At 33.3% G+C, this 19,844-nt stretch overlaps 3 protein-coding genes across 5 annotated transcripts in view; 1 reads left to right on the top strand and 2 right to left on the bottom strand.

Annotated features, from left to right (window-relative positions):
* The window catches only part of LOC114324466 (interaptin), a 46,858-nt gene extending 36,758 nt beyond the window's left edge, over window positions 1-10,100 (bottom strand). For both annotated transcript variants that reach the window (XM_028272333.2, XM_028272341.2), the window contains exon 1: window positions 9,812-10,100. In XM_028272333.2, coding sequence (XP_028128134.1) covers window positions 9,812-9,992 — 181 coding nt within the window. In that variant the 5' untranslated portion in view covers window positions 9,993-10,100. The remainder of the gene's footprint in view (window positions 1-9,811) is intronic.
* A 118-nt stretch (window positions 10,101-10,218) lies between these two features.
* The window catches only part of LOC114324479 (partner of bursicon-like), a 45,887-nt gene continuing 36,261 nt past the window's right edge, over window positions 10,219-19,844 (bottom strand). The window contains 3 exon segments of the mRNA XM_028272350.2: window positions 10,219-10,413; window positions 10,855-10,980; window positions 13,526-13,640. Of these exon segments, the coding sequence (XP_028128151.1) occupies window positions 10,273-10,413; window positions 10,855-10,980; window positions 13,526-13,640 (382 nt within the window). The 3' untranslated portion in view covers window positions 10,219-10,272.
* Window positions 10,601-19,844, top strand: part of LOC114324456 (zinc finger CCCH domain-containing protein 10) — a 64,183-nt gene continuing 54,939 nt past the window's right edge. For both annotated transcript variants that reach the window (XM_028272316.2, XM_028272321.2), the window contains exon 1: window positions 10,601-10,779. The gene's annotated coding sequence lies outside the window, so the exon portion shown is untranslated. The remainder of the gene's footprint in view (window positions 10,780-19,844) is intronic.

The following is a 19,844-nucleotide window of genomic DNA, read 5'->3' as shown; positions in this document are numbered from 1 at the left end:
TCTTGAGCAAATCATGAGAACACGACATTGATATTTACAATGTGTTTGTAGACTTCAAACAGGCATACGACTCAGTCAAAAGAAACAGACTATAGGTACTAATATTGGCTGAACTAGCATACCACACATGCTAATTAGACTCATTAAAGCCACAATGGATGAAACTCAGGCATGTGTACGGGTACAAAACCACTTAAAGACTCTTTCAATATCTCGCAGGGATTGAAGCAGGGAGATGGGCTGGCCCCAGCATTGTTTAACCTGGCACTGGAGTATACGGTTAGGCAAATGCAAACTGGACGAGGAAACCTACTGACCAACAGACCCGTTAAACTGGCCGCTTATGCCGATGATATAAATATTATGAGTAGAACATCAACAGGAGCACAGGAAACATACGCAGAGTTAAAAATGCAAACGAAAAGACTAGGTCTGGAAATTAACACAGAATAAACAAAAATAATGATACAGACGAGAAGAAAATATAGTCCCACAAAACATTATACATGAAGATGAGATTGAAACGGTTGGAAAGTTTACATACCTGGGAGTATAAATATATGCCGACAGATCAGAAGATGGAGAAATACGGAAGAGAATAATGTAGGCAAACAGAGCTTATATCACCCTCTCCCATATATTTCAGTCTAATAGTGTCCACCTACATGAAAATACAAAGATGAGAATCTATAAAACCTTAATTCAACTAATAGCATGCTATGGAGGTGAAGTATGGGTCCTGAAAGAAACATCCAAAAACAAACTCGACACATTCGAAAGGAAAGTACTAAGCAGAATACTGGGACCTGTGAGCAAAAACGGAATCTTCAGAATTCGATACAACAACGAGCTTTATCAAATTTATACGGAAATACCCCTGTCAGACTTTATAAGAAAATACTGATATTAGAATAAAAATATTGCAATGGGCCGGACATGTAATAAGAATGGGAGAGGATAGGTTACCAAAAAGAACAATGAACGCTAGGATGCAAGGAAAGAGACTGGTTGGAAAGCCAATTAAGCGCTGGGAAGACACAGTAAGCAACCCCTATTAAGCTGCACCCCCACCATCGATGCACACGAATTTTTAGGAGTCCGTGTATGAAGAAGAGTAGCCACAGATAAACAAGGGTGGAGGCAAAAAATAAAAGATGCCAAGGCTCAATTTGGGCTGTAGTGCCGTAGAAGAAGAAGAACGGGATGGACGAACTTCCTTTTTGTGCACTGTTTTGAGGTGAAAAATATGATAAAATCGCATCTTTTTGTGCTTGCCGTTCCTGTTCTCTTAATTTTTGCTTCTTTCGTTTTTCACTACCACTTAAATGTTTCTCATGATAATAACGAAACGATTACTTAGTTAAGAAAAATATGTGTTTAAAAGAAATTTAATAAAAGGACTAATGATTAGATTAATGAATATATTATTAGTTGAACTAACTTAAAAAGTACAGGACTGAAAACTAATACAAGCATAAGCAAGCAAATGTGTGTTTTGAATAAATATCATGACAATAGGTACGTGACAATTGGCGAGGAACCGCAAAGTGGGCGACGCCTGGTGGCGAATTTGAAAAGCATCAACTCAAGGAAAACATTGGGTGCGTTCGGACGACCACAGCGGCTGGACAGCTGAGCTAGCAGTAGCTGTCAGACGTCACCGCTGGAAGTCAGCCGCTGAGAGATTTATTAAGCTTTCCCTATCACGGCTGGATACAACCACTCAGCCGATTTCTGCTGACAGCCAGCCGCTATGGTCGTCCGAACGCACCCAATGACTTTGCCATTAATTTGTGTACATATTTGCGGTCAGTTTATGTTGTAATTAACAATAATTTCGACTTAAAAAACTATTGCAGTGTTTCTCAGTATTCATTCCTATTATACTCTACGTAATGACCTAAAGGGTACCCCCCGTTAAGATAGGCAAAATGCCCTCACTCTCAGAATTCAATTTTTTAAATTTTTTTACGTTCTGTGCAATTAAAAAATGAGATAACGCGGATTTTTAGCTCGCCACCCCCCCTTACCCCTCCCCCCACAGCCAAAAACGTAGATTTTTAGATTTAATTTTTTTTAGTCGAGTTGAAATTGATTCAAAAATTTCAAAAAATTCACACGTGTAGCTGAGGCTTTTACAAAACATGTCCATTTTTTATGGACCCTTAGGTCGAGTGTACATAACCTCAAATTTTTTTTTAACTTTTTTAAAACCTATAACTTTTTTTTGGAGGGGGCTGCAGGTCCAATTTTATTTGAATTTTGTGTATTTTATCAAAAGCTATCTCCCTGATTTTTTTCAGATTTTTCCGTCAGGTGCGCCATCTTGAAAAATCCGTAAAACTGTTTTTTAGGGGGTTTTTTGGGATTTTCTCCATTTTATAGACTGCAACATAGATCAACTCAAGGTTTTGTTAATAGATTATGTATAATTTGAAATAACTGAGTATATTAGGATATTCAAAAATTGGGCGAAACACTTTTAAACCCCCCAAAAACCATGTTTGTTTAAAGTTTTGTAAGGATTTTTGAGGGTAAAATTATTTTTTTTTGAGGTCGATACAGCCTGAATATTTTTTTTAATTCTTTTACGTTCTATATGATTTTCAAAAATTAGGAGTCAACGCAATTTTAGCCCACTTCCCCTATTCCCCCTCCCCCACAGCCAAAAATGTCAATTTTTCGATTTTATTTTTTTAAAGTTGGTTTGCAATTAAATTATAAATGTTGTTCTGAAGCTATTTCTTTGTGGCATTTTTGTAATTAACTATTCTAAATGGGAAATAAGCCACAATTTAACTAAAAAATGATTTTATTTTCCATCTGTAATGCGATAGAAAGAATTTGATAATCTGTGACGCACTGAAAAAATGGTTTGGGACGATCTATATAAATAAGTCAGATTAAATTAAATTATTAGAAGATTTTTTTACCAAGCAACATTTTTGTTTAATTTATTAATATTTTGTATTTTGACAACGATGTCCGTGGCGGACATCGAAACGTTAATAAAATAATTTTTTAGTTAAATTGTGGCTTATTTCCCATTTAGAATAGTTAGTAATTATTAAATTATAAATTATAAAAAATTCACACACACACAGTTGAGGCTTTTAGAGAACATCTATTTTTATGGACCCGAAGGTCGAGTGTACATATTATAACCTCATTTTTTTTGTTTTTTAATAGGTACGTATAACTTTTTTTGGCGATGGCTGCTAATTTTTTTTTGTGTTTTGTGTATTTTACAAATCATCTACGTTTGGCTCATAATGCAAATAGTTCCATGCTGTATGCTTGTCCCGTTAGGTAAATTATTCCGATTAATTTTTTTGCACAAACTTACTCAAAAACAGGTCCTTATAACAAATCCACAAGGTGCCAGGCAGTACCGCGGTAGGAAATTTTTTTAAACATTTTTTTAAACGAATTCAAAAAATCAATTTTTTCGCTTCGGACAAATTTGTTTTAGATTCTCTGGATCAAGCTGAGCAAAAAAGGTATCTTGTGATTTTTCTATAAAATTGACTGTTGTCGAGTTACATGCAATTTCAAATTTGAAAAACGCGAAAATGGCCATTTTCAAGGCTTAATACCTCGATTAAAAATTATTATTATGAAAGTCATAAAGTGACCAACTCAAAGTCTAAAGCCCCCCCTGCAATAGCCTAAAGAAATTTTTGTCATTTTATTACTAACTATTATTTTTAATAATTAAAAATGAGCGCTAAGCATGTATTGAAGCGGCCGTCCGCGAGAGAGAGATGTACAATATTCATTGGACGTTTTAAAAAAATATCGATTGGAAATCAAAAATACGTTTTAAAAAATAAAAAAGGAATTTTGAGGTCATATATATTGTACACTCGACCTACACGGGTCTATAAAAAATAGATATGTTTTGTAGAAGCCTCATAAAAATTTTAAATTAATTGCAACTTTAAACAAAAAAAAAATAGAAAAATTGACGTTTTTGTGGGGACAGGGGGAGGGGGTGGTGGGCTAAAAATGCGATTAGTCTATTTTTTAATCCCATATAACGTAAAAAAATGAAAAAAATATTCGGGCTGTATCGATCTCAAAAAATATCATTAAGCCCGCAAAAACCCTTACATAACTTAAAAAAACATGGTTTTTGGGGGGTTTAAAGGTGTTATGCCCAATTTTTGATAATCCTTAAATACTCATTTATTTCAAATTATACATAATCTATTAACAAAACCTTGAATTGATCTATGTTGCAGTCTATAAAATAAAGAAAATCCCTAAAAACCCCCTAAAAAAACAGTTTTCGGGATTTTTCAAGATGGCGCACCTGACGGAAAAATCTGAAAAAAATCAGAGAGATAGCTTTTGATAAAATACACAAAATGCAAAAAAAATTGGACCTGCAGCCCCCTCCAAAAAAAAGTTATAGGTTTTAAGAAAGTTAAAAAAAATTTGAGGTTATGAACACTCGACTTAAGGGTCCATAAAAAATAGACGTGTTTTGTAAAAGCCTCAGCTACACGTGTGAATTTTTTCAAATTTTTAAATCAATTGCGACTCAACTAAAAAAAATTAAATCTAAAAATCTACGTTTTTGGCTGTGGGGGGAGGGGTAAGGGGGGTGGCGAGCTAAAAATCCGCGTTATCTCATTTTTTAATTGCACAGAACGTAAAAAAATTTAAAAAATTGAATTCTGAGAGTGAGGGCATTTTGCCTATCTTAACGGGGGTACCCTTAACCAATGCCAAATCACACATTTTGTTAATTTAACGTTTGTATTAAACGTAGTATTTTTTAATGTTTAAGTGACTGCAAAATTAAATAAATAAATAAAATGTAGTTTCTGTACATAGAACGTACATTTAGTCCTGTCGCCAGGGGGGGTACAACGGCCTCGTTAATTCAGATGGACTTACCCAAGTTTTTTTTATGTATTTTGACCCGTAGAAAACGAATTTTTTGGGTAACAGTTGATCCGGATGTCGATAAGATTGTTATAGACCAAGAACTTGAGGAATCAAATAACAGCGATTTTTGGCAAAACAAAACAATATTTTGTATTTTTTGGGTCATTTTAAGCAAAAAATATTTCTACAAGTTTTTTAGTAGGATGCAGAGTTTTCGAGATAAACGCGGTTGAACTTTCAAAAAATCGAAAAACTGCAATTTTTAAACCCGAATAACTTTTGATTAAAAAATAAAATAGCAATTCTGCTAAGCGCCTTTGAAAGTTCAAGTCAAATTATGTCGGTTTTGATTATTTGCATTGCTAAAAATTTATTGTGTTATTGTTAAACAAAGCTACAAACAACTAGTGCGTGAGTGATGTTTCTATGATTTCTCATTTAAAATCGAACGAGTAGGTAGAATAGGTACTAGTGCAATCAAGACTATTTCTACGTTACATGCGTTAAAACGCATGTAAAAGCACGGGAAACCCTACGTGTTTATAGCTTTGTTAAACAATAAAAAAATAAATTTTTACCAATGCAAATAATCAAAACCGATATAATTTGACTTAAACTTTCAAATGCGGTAAGCAGACTTGCTATTTTATTTTTTAATCAAAAGTTATTCGGGTTCAAAAATTGCAGTTTTTCGATTTTTTTAAAGTTCAACCGCGTTTATCTCGAAAACTGTGCATCCTACGAAAAAACTTGTAGAAATATTTTTTACTTAAAATGGCCCAAAAAATACAAAATACTGTTTTGTTTTGCCAAAAATCGCTGTTATTTGATTCCTCAAGTTCTTGGTCTATAACAATCTTATCGACATCCGGATCAACTGTTACCCAAAAAATTCGTGTTCTACGGGTCAAAATACATAAAAAAACCTTGAGTAAGTCCATCTGAATTAACGAGGCCGTTGTACCCCCCCTGGCGACAGGACTAATTGTTATGCAAAATATCCCGACCACCTCGTAATTTCCGGAACACAATTATTATAAAATAAATTCACCTACTTAGTTTCCAGTTTTTATTTAATTAAAAATTGTTATCTGTTGGTGTAAAATAAACTGTAGTGCACCTGTTAATTAAATTACAAACAAAATTAGAAATCCTAAGATAGATTAATAATTTTTAGAACGCTGTGTGATTATCGGGGGGCCAGATTTTTTTATGAAAAAATGGTAAAAACAAATCAGTAGTTAGCATCAAATTTTAATGAATGCATATATACAGATTAAACATAATTTTGAGTCGTCTTTAACTTATAAGATGTCTTAGTTGCAAAACTTGGTGGTTACTTTGTCAAAACACTCCTGTAAATGATTTTAATTTAACGTTTTAGAACTGTGAATTCAAATGACAAAATGAATTGTTTTCCTAGAGTTGTCGTCCATCTTTGAAATTTTGAGCGCCCTCTGTTGGAATTTAATTTTGCGAATACCTCTTGTTAATCTTACTTCTTGTTCATCCTTCGGAGTGGTGTCTACATTTTGCTTAATGTTATTTATGCCGACAAGGTAATCTACCTACTCTTATTGCAGTTTTATGATAAGAACGGTTTATGGTTTGTGAATATAACTCTAACCTAATTTGTTATCATTTATCATTTCCTTCTCGTAAAATGAAATAATTTTGAAAATATGTTTTGTTTCTTTAATAAAAATATTCATTTAGTGATCTTTTCGGGCCCCATTAAAATGCGGGCCCGAGGCAGGTGCCTCATGGGCCTAGTGATAAAATAGGCCCTGCATACTACCATACGCACGTTTATATTTTTGTATTTTTTATTTAAGTAAAAATATATACTATTTTATAGGTACTGTTATATTTTTGTATTTTTTATTTAAAGTAAAAATATATCTGTTATATTGTTACATTCTACATTTAGAGTCTTATTTTGGTGAATTTAGTTTCTCTATTGAAATGTTTTCCAAAATATCATAAATATCATATAAATATCACATTTTGGATATATATCGGATATATATCACATATATCCGATATTTTGATATTTATATAAATATCATGGATATTTTGTGCCCTGATCTTGGGTCATATCAATGTTAATCCCCTTTACCAACATGTCCTGCCTTATCGTCTCCCCCCAGGTCTTCTTTGGTCTTCCTCTCCTACTCCTTCCAGGAATCTGCACTCAGCTATTCTTCGTATTGGGTGATTAACGTCTCGACGTTGAACATGACCAAACCATCTTAACCTATGCTCTCTCATTTTGGCATCAATTGGTGCCACACCTAGACTTCCCCTAATATACTCATTTCTAATTTTAGTAATTTTATCCTTCTTTGTCACTCCACTCATCCATCTAAGCATTCTCATTTCTGCCACATACATTAGTTATTCCTCTTTCTTTTTCACTGCCCAACATTCAGTTCCGTACATCATAGCAGGTCTTATGGCTGTTTTATAGAATCTTCCCTTCAGCTTCATTGGAATTTTTCTGTCACACAACACACCACTGGCTTCTTTCCACTTCATCCATCCAGCCCTAATTCTACTGCATAAATCTCCATCTATTTCTCCATTACTCTGTAATAATGATCCTAGGTACTTAAAACTATGGCTTTTCACAATCATTTCACCATCCAAAGATACCATTTTATTTGTAGTAACTCCATCTTTAAATGAACATTCCCAATACTCTGTTTTTGTCCTACTAAGTTTTAAACCTTTTTCCTCCAGAGCTTGTCTCCACTGTTCCAGTTTTTGTTCTAAGTCTCTTTCACTATTTCCTATTAACACTACATCATCAGCATACATTAGGCACCATGGAATGCTACCCTGTAGTTTCGCTGTTATCTGGTCCAAAACTAATGAGAATAAATAAGGACTAAGCACCGAGCCTTGGTGCAATCCTACTTTCACCTGAAATTTATCAGTCTCTCCCACACCTGTCCTAACACTAGTCGTTACTACCTCATACATATCTCTCACAATCTTTACATATTCGCCAGGGACTCCTTTCTTATTGAGTGCCCACCACAGAATCTCTCGAGGAACTCTATCATATACTTTTTCAAGATTGATGAATACCATATGAGCGTTGGTCTCTTTATTCCTATATTTTTTCATCAGCTGCCTTACAATGAAAATTGCATCTGTTGTTGATCTGCCCTACATAAAGCCAAATTGATTATCGGATATTTTGGTTTCTTCACGTATCCGTCTATCAATTACTCTCTCCCATATTTTCATGGTGTGGCTAGGTAGTTTTATAGCCCTCTAGTTTGTACATTGTTGTATGTCTCCCTTGTTTTTGTAGACAGGTACTAAAAAATGACTAATTATATAATAATAAATGATTAATATATAATTTTAAAATCCCTTAAAATAAGCAAGGAAACAATGAAACCTGTAAAATTTGATAATAGATGATGCACATGTTAAAGTAACAAAACAGCTGACATACCTGGGCTTACAGATAACTGAGGATGGCAACGAGGAGGAGGAAATATAGAAAACAATAATGCTTGCTACCAAAGCATACTTCTCTCTGTCACAGGTAAGTATTTGGACCCAAAGATATCCATAGGGAAGTAAAGTTCAAAGTATTTAAAACTATCATATGACCAATTGGGACCGTGCAAGTTCAGAAAAGCGACACCTATTTCTACGCTCTGAACTTTTATTCGCACTTTTAATTATATTGGCCAATCATATGGTCCTGGTTACTGGATAATTGTCAAGGCCATAGTCCAAAAAAAAATAATAAGAAGAAAAAATAAGATTTAGGTTGTGTTATTCAAACATAAACAATTGTATGTAGTAAATAAAATTAGTTATTAAAATGCAGTATTGCAAGCAAAATACAATTAATTAAATTTACCTTTATATAATAATGGCATATCATATCAATATTGTGAAGCAATATATAATTTTTCTTCTTAACTGACAATAGGTATGAAATGTACGTCAATTTGACAATTTCAGTTGACAATATGAATTATTTAAGAAAGTTGCAATATTTCTCCGCTATTCGCGCACGATCGTTTTGCATATCCCTTCCAAGTACTTGCACACCGCGAATAGCAACATGGATCAATATGGCATAGAAACATGGATCATGACAGAAAAGACAACAAACCCTATCAATACTTTTGAAAGAAAGATATTAGAAGAATATTGCGATATCTGAAAAATATGGTATACCTATGGAGAATAAGGTTCAATCATGAGGTTTATCAATATTGCAAAAAACCCTTTATAGGTAGCAAATTATTCAAAAATACAATTGGGCAGGTTATCTTATAAGAATAAATAATGATAGAACACTTGTGGATAACTGGAGGAGAACACCCAGGAAAAAAGATTATTGTAGGTGGTTGCTGAGTTGCTGGGGGAAGATATGGAACAAGAGGAGCCCTGGGCAAAATAGGAGAGAGGGAGTGTATCGCAAATTCACTAAGAAACAACTTTCAGAAGACATTTTTTCCACTACAATAACACAAGTGCAATTGCACAATTATTGGCAACAGTTGTGTAGCTTTTATAGAAAAAAAAAATTGAAAATTAGAATTTTATCAATTTTTTATTTAACAGGTATCTCTCCCAATATCAGCTGTAGTATTCTGCACTTTTTCTTTATTAGTTTTTAAGTCCAATTTCTAATAACCACTGGCTTTGATTATATTATATTTAATTAACAATAATATAATACAAATACTGACTATTTCCTTATAACGATAATTTATAATCCATGTTAATGTAGATTTAAATTAAAAACATTTTATATATTTATTTACATTGAGGAATTATAATTTATAAATATACCTACATTAAGCATATTTGTTTAGGAATTTAAACCAGAATTATCTGCATAATACATTATATAAACTTGACATTATTATTACTTTACCTTGCAACTGTGTCGAAAGATTCTCTTCTTGCTGGTGGCAAATGAAGTTAGATTTTTTTACATCATCTAAATGGGAAAGTGTATTATTATAGCATGCTATTATTCCTACAATGATCAATATACCACAAAGGTACAAAAAAACTTTGGCTCTTGTGCCTCGAATAACCCTAGAAGTGGTCATTACATTTATTTAATTGGTTCTTTTTCACTTTCACTTATTTTGTGTAGTGTAGTAAGAAAATTTCGAGTCGTTGGCAAAAAATGTTTTTATGTCAAATGTGTGTCAAATTAAGACAGATTAAGGTTTTGAGTTTTCAGCACAAATGTCAAAATATTCTTCATAATCACAATATGCTCTTACCTATGCTCTGTAAGTTGTACATCTACGATATAATAAAAAGTCGAAAAATCAAAATTGTTTTATTTTTTTAATTTAAATGTATATTAATTTTCTAAATAATTTACAATTGGTGAGATTTTAGAAAATGTCCTGATAGAGGAGTTTCATCCGAATATCCTGCCATTTCTTGTGGTATTACAGCACTTTCTTCGACTCCTGTACATGGTCTGCACATGCATTCCAGAGGTGCTTTGGTGGTAACCTTAAAATAAAAAATAATTAATAAGGGGACATTTTTATTAAAGAGACTATTTTGAATAATAAAGCAAATTTTTCAAAATAAAATATAAATTTTTGAGCGACATCTAAAATTAAATAGGCAAACGTCATACGGTAGCGATCATTTTTGTCAAACGACATATTTTGACAGTTGACAATTTTTATTGAATTTTTGCTTAAAGAGCAAGAGCAAGCTGTTCAAGGTTGATTTTGCAATGCTTTTCTAATTCTGCTTAAATTAATTACTAAAATTACTGTATCTTTGACAGAAGAAAATTAAGTGATTGATCGCAGTGAATTGTGTTTATGTTGAGTCTGAGTGGAAAATCTTCCATTTAAAGGATAAATGGTAAGTATGTACTTTGTTTGCTATAAATACGCAGTTCCAGAAGTCATACTTTTGTTTCATAAAATGTAGACAAACCTTTATGAACTTTCGTTCTCCTGGTTTAGCTTTTGGACAAAACAATGAAACTGAAGCTTCTCGTTCACCTGATTCTTGGCAACACATGCAGGATCTTTCCATTTGCCAAATTTTACTGCCAGAAACCTAAAAACAATATGTGGAATTTACAAAAGATAGTGTCCATTTTAAAATCGTTTATTTGTTTTATTAAAATTATTTGCAAACGAGGGTTGTCTTTTTAGTCTGGCATATATCCATAAAATAAGGTACTTTATTGTTTTTCAAAATATATCCCACCAAGATGGGATACACTTTTGCATATTATGTTCAAACCAATTGGTAAAACAGTTATTCCAGTCTTCAGTTGCCACCTGCAAAATCGCTGTTTTAAAGGCATCAATAGCTTCTTGAGGTGACAGGAATCGCTGCCCATGCATTGAATTCTTGATCTTTGGGAATGTGAAGAAGTTGTTGCGACTTAGTTTGGTGCTATTATTATGGTGGATGGTTTAACAATCCGATGGAAAGCTCCAAAAACTCTATTGTCTTATGGGCAGTTGCAAAAGTCTATTGTCTTATGGGGACTTAGTGAGCACTTGCATTGTCCTGATGTAGGATGATTCGCTGTAGTGTGTTGCTGTGTCAGAGTTTCATGATAACTTCTGGTAAATAAACAGTTAGTTATATACCAATCAGAAGTAACCGTTCCTCTGTCTTCTAAGGCAATTGTTGCCACATGACCAGATTTTGACAAAAGTTGAGACCATTTTCGTTGACACACTTCGAGAACTGATCACTTTTGTTTGTTTTTCCTCATCATGAAACTCTCACACAGTGGATTGACATTTATTTTCTGGTTGGCAGGTGTAAATTCAAGATTCATAGCCACTATTATACTTTGTTTTAGCTTCCTTAGATGAACCGTTCCAATGTTTTTGACACCAATTAACATGAACTGCTTTTTGCCCTTCTGTGAGCAAATTAGGGATCCAACGGAAACTCAACTTTGTAACACTCAGTTCTTCATGTAGGATCTTTTGGATTGAGGCCTTTATGCCTCTATCTCTCGGTATGTTAGATGGAGGTCATCCTTAATTGAATGGTGGGCTGCAACAATGTTGTAAGCGACAGAATTGAGATTATGCAGGAGATAAAAAACATATTGACAAGCTATTTATGAACATACGGATACCAACATTGCGGTACGAAAAACTAAGGGAAGACAAAATATTTTTAACCAGATTGAAAGATGCTCGCATTGGTCTTTGGATATATGTACAATATAATATAATATTGCATTAAAACTGATAATATTGCATTGATAAAATTCATAATATTGCATTAAAACCTCACTTTGACCCAATATGTCGCTTATACCCTATTCCACGAACATACGCCTGTTTTGGATTACTTCGACAACGAAAATTTTACTGTGCAAAATAAGAAGAGCGAAAATAAATTGCAAATTACATTGTTGTTTATTGGAATAATTATTAGCGCCATTTACTTTCGTACTTCTTATGTTGCACAGTAAAATATTCGTTGTCGAAGTAGGTAATCCAAAACAGGCAATGTTCGTGGAATGGCCCATACAACATTGTTGCAACCCACCATTCAATTAACTGATGAACTACATCAATATTTTGCTGTTTTGGGTGGACCTGGCTTGGATTTGTCACTGAAACTGATGTGATGCTTCATTCCCAAACACAGAAACCATTTCAGTGGGACATTGCTGTTGGAATCATCCTCTCTGAAAAATTGTAAAAAATGATTGCTTGAAAATGTTAATGCTTGAAAATTTTGAAATGAGTATATTAGGGGAAGTCTAGGTGTGGCACCAATTGATGCCAAAATGAGAGAGCATAGGTTAAGATGGTTTGGTCATGTTCAATATCGAGACGTTAATCACCCAATATGAAGAATAGCTGAAGTGCAGTGGCCTGGAAGGAGTAGAGAGGAAGATCTGGATAAGACGATAAGGCAGGACATGTTGGTAAAGAGAAGCAACATTGATATGACCCAAGATGGAATTGTGTCTAGAAATGCAATTATAGAAGCTGACCCTGCATAGCGATAAGGCGAAGAGAATGATGATGATGATTGCTTGAAAATGTTCTTCACTAAGATCCATTTTTTGACTGATTTGCTAATTTCAAAAATTCACTGTATCTACACGACTTGTGTAGATACAGTGCATCTACACAATGAAACTCTGGATTTATGTCAACAAAAGATTAAGGCTACAGTTGTCAGAAGGTTTTATTGGTGGCGCCGTCTAAGCTGCTATAACAAAACTAAAAAGACATACTTTGTATCAACTGCGAATACATCCATTTATTAATTTTCTAGACAAAATAATTTAATTTCTAAGGGTACTTTGCAGAGGCAATGATTGTCATTACAATTACAAAAAGGATACAATTAGCGTCTCTTTGCAAAGAGAATGACGTCGACTTTGCAAAGTAACAAGACACTTACTCAACACACACACTACACATTACTCCCCTGAGTTAGTGATGTTATAGTCTAAAAAATCATTATGAAATTAACTGGCCAGTTGGTTGTTAAAACCAGTGCCAATAAAATACAAACACACACACACACTCATTACAATTTAGACAAAACTTAAACTTGATGACTATTTAATATTTCTGAACAAATTCCGTCTTTATAAAACTATACTTACTTGCAAATAAGAAGCACACCTTCCTATACAAGCAAAGCTGGGTATAGGCTTCGGTACACAGCCTGGGTATTGTAGAACATGTATCACAGGGGTCACTTGGCATTCATCTGTTGCACTAGCTGCCTCTGCTTGGGACTTCATAGCTCGTAGTCTAGGATCGATGCATATATTTTGCAGAATTATTAATAGTAGAAATAGATTCCATATCCTATTTGTGACTACAATAAAAGTATTACAATAATTATAAACACACTTTACAGTGAAATAAAAACATATAGTCCATTCTTTCACGGTTTTTGCTCTAAATTTTAAAGAACCGCTTGGATTGACATGAAATTTGGCATACGTATAGCTTACATGTCAAAGAAAAAAAGTGATATTGTGCTGATGTGTACTTTTGCCCTGGGGGTGACTTTCACCCCCTCTTGGGGGTGAAAAAATATATGTCCAAAATAAGTCTGGAAATGGGTAAACTGACTAATTTTAAGTAACTTTTGTTCTATAGAGCTATTTCGCCAAGTCAACACTTTTCGAGTTATTTACGAGTGAATATGTTAATTTTTCAACAAAATAACCACATTTTTAGACGGTTTTTCGCAAATAACTCAAAAAGTAAGTATTTTGTGGAAAAAAACGTTGTTAGCAAAAATATAGCATATAAAAAACTAAAAAAAATGATGTACGCGCTAGGTCTCTGTATCTCGTAGAACCAGAGTTACAGCCAATGAAAAATAGATTCATATTCACCAAATTTCAAATAGAATATTTCGACGTGAAATATCCAAAAAATTAAACACTTTTTGGGAAAAACTCACTACAACTTTTTTAAAGTGTTTAAAAAGAGCTTTATTTCTGTTTTTACAAAAAGTTTCTAGCATTAAATTTAAGCAAGTTACGCTCAAAATAAAGTTGGTTCCTTTTGTTTTTGCAAAAAAAAATCGGGAAGACCACCCCCTAATTAGCAACTTAAATGAAATTAATCGTTACCGCTCCACAAAATATTTTAGTTATGTTGTGTTTATATGATCTGTAAGTTTCATCGATTCAAAGTGCTTATTTTTGAAAAAATTTGGTCTCAAAGTAAAATTTTTAAAAATTTAAATTTTGAAAAATATGCTTTTTTTCAAAATAACTTAAAAATTGTTAGAGATACCAAAAATCTCGAAAAACAAAAAAAGTCAGATTTGTTTTTCTGAATATCATGTTTTTTTTGTTTTTCTGTTAGACAAAAATTGATTAAGATTTGGTGTTTCTAAATTTGCATACATTCGTGATCAGTGACTCGTTCAACCCCTGTTAACTACAGCCCTTTCAATAATAAGGACTTTGAACCGATCAAACTTACAGATCATATAAACAATATATACACGAGTCAAGAAACTTGTGAAGTCCTAACGATTAAGTTAATTTAAGATACTAATTAGGGGGCGATTTTCTCGATTTATTTACGAAAATCAAAAGGGACTAACTTTATTTTGAGCGTAACTTGTTTAATTTTGATGCTAGAAATTTTTTTTATAAAACAAAAATGAAGCTTTTTTTAAACACTTTAAATAAGTTGTAATGAGTTTTCCCCGAAATGTGCTTAATTTTTGGTTATTTCACGTTAAAGTATGCCATTTGGAATTTGACGAATATGAACCTATTTTTCATTAGCTATAACTCTGCTTCTACTAGGTGTAGAGACGTGATATATACACCATTTTTTTAAATTTTTTACCGGCTATATTTTTATTAAGAATGTTTTTTTCGACAAAATACTTACAATTTGAGTTATTTGCGAAAAACCGTCTAAAAGCGTGGATATTTTGTTGAAAAAATGAACATATTCACTGCCAAATAACTCGAAAAGTATTGACTCAGTGAAAAAACTCTAGAACAAAAGGTACTTAAAATTAGCCAGTTTATCCATTTCCTGACTTTCTTTGGACGAATATTTTTTCATCCTCAAGAGGGGGTGAAAACCACTCCCAGGGCAAAAGCACACATCGGCACAATATCACTTTTTTTTCTTTGACTTGTTAGCTATGTGTATGCCAAATTTCATGTCAATTAAAGCGGTTCTTTAAAATTTAGAGGTTTTGCAATATTTTACCGTTAAAGAACGGACTAATAATGCAGTTGTCATATTTTTTTCATGAGTTTGATTGGAATGGGGTTCTTGATGTTTGGAGGTACATTTTTAAAAATTTTAACTCTGCTGAATGTAGGAAAAGCTAAAACGTACGCATCAAGAAATGGGCAATAAATCGAATTTTAAGTTGTTTCAGTGTGTGGCACTTCAGATCTGCTAGAGAGCCAAATTGACCATACTGTCATCTATAAGCTTAACGGCAAAGTTCCCAGCAGTTAAAAACAATATGCCATAATAGTTAAAAATTTTATAGTAAAGTAAAAACATCACTGTAAAATTTTTAACTAATATGGTATACATAAACACTGAACACTGTACTGGTTCTTAATGTATTTTTGTGCTGATTGTCGTTTATCTTTTAAAAGTGTACCCAAACTTATTAGGGAAATTGACAATTTTAAAAATGAACTTAGTGCTTTGAAACAGGACATGTTAAAACTTAAGGCTGAAAAAGGTGCTAATTCATTTTCTGTTGATGATGTGGTAAACGAGCTTCATGAACGGGAAAAAAGATCTAAAAACATCCTCATTTTTAATCTTCCTGAATTAAGTAACACTTCTGAAGATGCTTCTCAAGTAAAATCTATTTTATCAAAGGCCCATGCCTCCATCAACACAAATGAAGTCAAAATCTTACGCTTTGGAAATGTGAACAAGAATGGACATCGTCCCATTAAAGTAATTTTTTCTTCAGCAAGTGATGCACTTCATGTTATTAAAAACAAACAAACAGTTAGTCGTGAAAAAAAGATATATTTTATTTTAGATCAAACCCCTAACCAAAGAAAGCTTTTAGATAGTCTTAGGTCCGAGCTTTCAGAGAGACAAAATGCTGGAGAGGTTAATCTCACGATTAAGTATTTCAATAACATACCTAAAATCATTCAAAAAAACCTTTAAACTCTACTGACTTGGGCAAGTTTACAGTCTATTACCAAAATGTCCGGGGTCTCAGAACAAAACTTACTGAATTAAGCCTCAATGTTTTTAATTGTACCTATGATATTATCATTCTTACAGAAACTTGGCTCAATAGTGACATTGCTGATGCTGAAATTGGTCTTGTCAATTACAATATCTATAGACAGGATCGTACACCTGCCTCTAGTTCATCTCTTAGAGGGGGTGGAGTATTAATAGCTATTTTAAAGAAATATTCATCATTACGAATCCAATCTGATCCTTCTATTGAACAGCTGTTTGTACGGTTCCACGGCAAACTTATTCTGGGAGCTCTATACATTCCACCTCAATCTCCAGCCTACACCTATCAAGTTCATGCTGACCAACTGATGCTTCTAAGTGAACAGTTTTCACCACTGAAATTTCACTTTTTTTGGTGACTATAATCTCCCCTCAGCTAGGTGGAGAGTTGAAGATTATTGCTCTTCTGCAACCTCACAAACTTCATCACCTCTAGCTGTAGTTGATGCCATTGAGGTTGTTTCAAATATGTGTGCTTATCATAATCTTTTTCAATGTAACTTTATATTTAATAGCAGGGGTGTTATTCTGGATCTTATCCTGGCCCCAGAAGAGCTTGTCATTTCTGAAGCTGACGATGCTCTGGTTTCACCTGACTCTCATCATCCTCCTCTGTTAACATCATTGCAGCTTAATGTTTTTGATAGGTCAATTTCTGGTAACGAATATTATTATGATTTCCGTAATGCAAACTTTCCAACAATTCACCAATGTCTAGAATATATAGAATGGGATAACCTGTTTCGTGGTAGAGATCTTTCCGACATGATCGCTATGTTTTATGACATTATTTACTCTCTCATTGAACATTTCACTCCAGTTAAATATTTTAGTACTAAGAAATTTCCTTGTTGGTATTCTTCTGAGCTTAAGCAATTGTTAAAGGAAAAAATAAAAGCTCATAAAATTTATAAAACCTTAAAGACTCCTGAAAGCTATGCTGATATTTGTCATCTGAGAACAAATTGTAAAAATCTATCTAAATGCTGTTATGACAATTACATACGTTTCACCGAATTTTCTATACAAAATAACGCAAGGCATTTTTGGAAATTTGTAGGTAGCAAGCGTGAAAACAATTGTATACCTGACTCAATGACCCTGAATGACTCTGTAGCTTCATGTGGCAATGATATTGCCAACTTATTTGCAGATCACTTTTCATCAGTTTATAGTGATATTACTTTAAATTGCAATGTTGACCATATTCAGTCTCAACTCAATATCTCATCATATCGTATCCAGATTTCCAAAATTTACGAAAAGCTTTCATCATTAAGTGTCAACAAGGGTCCTGGGCCTGATGGTATACCACCTAATTTTCTTAAGGAATTCAGTTTTGTACTATCGCGACCTTTGTTTCATATATTTAATAAATCTTTGGATGTAGGTCAGTTTCCAGACTTTTGGAAACTTTCTTATGTCACACCAATATATAAATCTGGTAATAAATCTAATATTAGTAATTACCGCCCTATATCTATTCTTAGTGTTATACCAAAGGTGTTTGAGAGTATTATAACTGATTTCCTCACCTTCGATAGCTCCGGGATCCTAAACTCTCAGCAATTTGGTTTTACTACAGGTAAGTCTGCTGAACTGAGTTTGTTGACCTATGTTGATTTTCTGTCTGAAGCCTTGGAGGAGGGACTTCAAGTTGATTCAATTTATACTGACTTTTCCAAGGCCTTTGACAGAGTAAATCATGAACTCCTGATTCAAAAGCTTAGCTCCTATGGCATAAGTGGACCTTTGTTGCAGTGGTTACAGAGTTATTTAACCGAAAGATTTCAACAAGTTCGAGTAAACCACTTTTACTCACAAACCTTTCCAGTTAAGTCAGGTGTACCACAGGGGTCCCATTTGGGTCCATTACTCTTTAATATATTTATTAATGATATTACCAACTGTTTTCACGATTGTAACGCCTTGCTATTTGCTGATGACTTGAAGTGCTTTAAAGTTATAAAAAATCATTATGATGCTGCCATATTGCAATCAGAACTGAATAACCTCTCTGCATGGTGTTCACTTAACGGTATGAACCTTAATTCAATCAAATGTCATGTAATTAACTTTAACCGTACTCACCACCCAATATTATCAAACTATTACATTGATGGCCAATTGCTCAACACTGTTAATAGAATCAAGGACTTGGGGATTACACTGGAAAACTCTCTTTGTTTCAATACTCACATCATCAATGTCATTCAAACATCTATGAAAATGCTGGGTTTTGTAAAAAGAACAACTCGTGATTTTACAAACATATCCAGTATTAGAGTTCTTTACTTCTCTTTGGTCAGGTCTCACCTTGAGTATTGTTCTTCAGTGTGGTCCCCACACTACTTGGTCTACATTAGGAAACTTGAACAAGTCCAAAATAGTTTCTTCCGTTACATTGCTTTTAAGCTTCATACCTATCAAGATTACGCTGTATGGCAGCATCAACTGCAGGTCCCGTCTCTTGCAAGCAGGAGAAAACAAAGGGACCTTTTGCTATTATTCAAGATCTTAAATGGTATATGCAGTTGTTCTCAACTACTTAATAAGATCGCACTGTTTGTACCACCTCGCACCACTAGACAAGTGCGAACATTTTATGTACCATTCCACAGGTTTAATTATTCACTTTTTTCATTCGTACCCAGAGTCTTGAATTTAGCAAACTCCCTTTGCAATTTACAACTGTTCGACAACTCCATCAGTCGTTTTAAAAGAAATTTAGATGGAATCAATATTTGAGTGAAGCGTCTGTAATTTGTTAACTTGGTTTTGTAATTTGTTAACTTGGTTTTATGATATTATTTCATAGTACATATTTACTTCTAATATTATATTTATATTTCTGTATGTCTGTTTTTTATATTATATTATGTTATTGTTTTTTTTCTGTACACTATGTATTTTTGTAGAATTGGGCTTGCCCGTAAAATGAATGAATAAATGAATAAATAAATACAGCCCTTCCCGATGGTAGTTTTCAGTTTATTTTCCTCCTTATTTTTTCAGTCATAACTTTTTAAAATAAGCTAAAAGTATAGTATTTTTCTAACGATCGTTTAGAGTACCTATAAATCTTATTGTGTTTTTTTCACAAAATCGTTTGAATAATATTTGAGGTACCTATTAAAAATCATAGACTAATCAGGACTAATCTGTAAAAAAAACGTGTATTTTGGATGCGAGAGGTGGCAT

Source organism: Diabrotica virgifera, chromosome 3 (assembly GCF_917563875.1).
Source record: "Diabrotica virgifera virgifera chromosome 3, PGI_DIABVI_V3a".
Taxonomy (NCBI): Eukaryota; Metazoa; Arthropoda; class Insecta; order Coleoptera; family Chrysomelidae; genus Diabrotica; species Diabrotica virgifera.
This window is presented reverse-complemented; position numbering and strand designations above follow the sequence as displayed.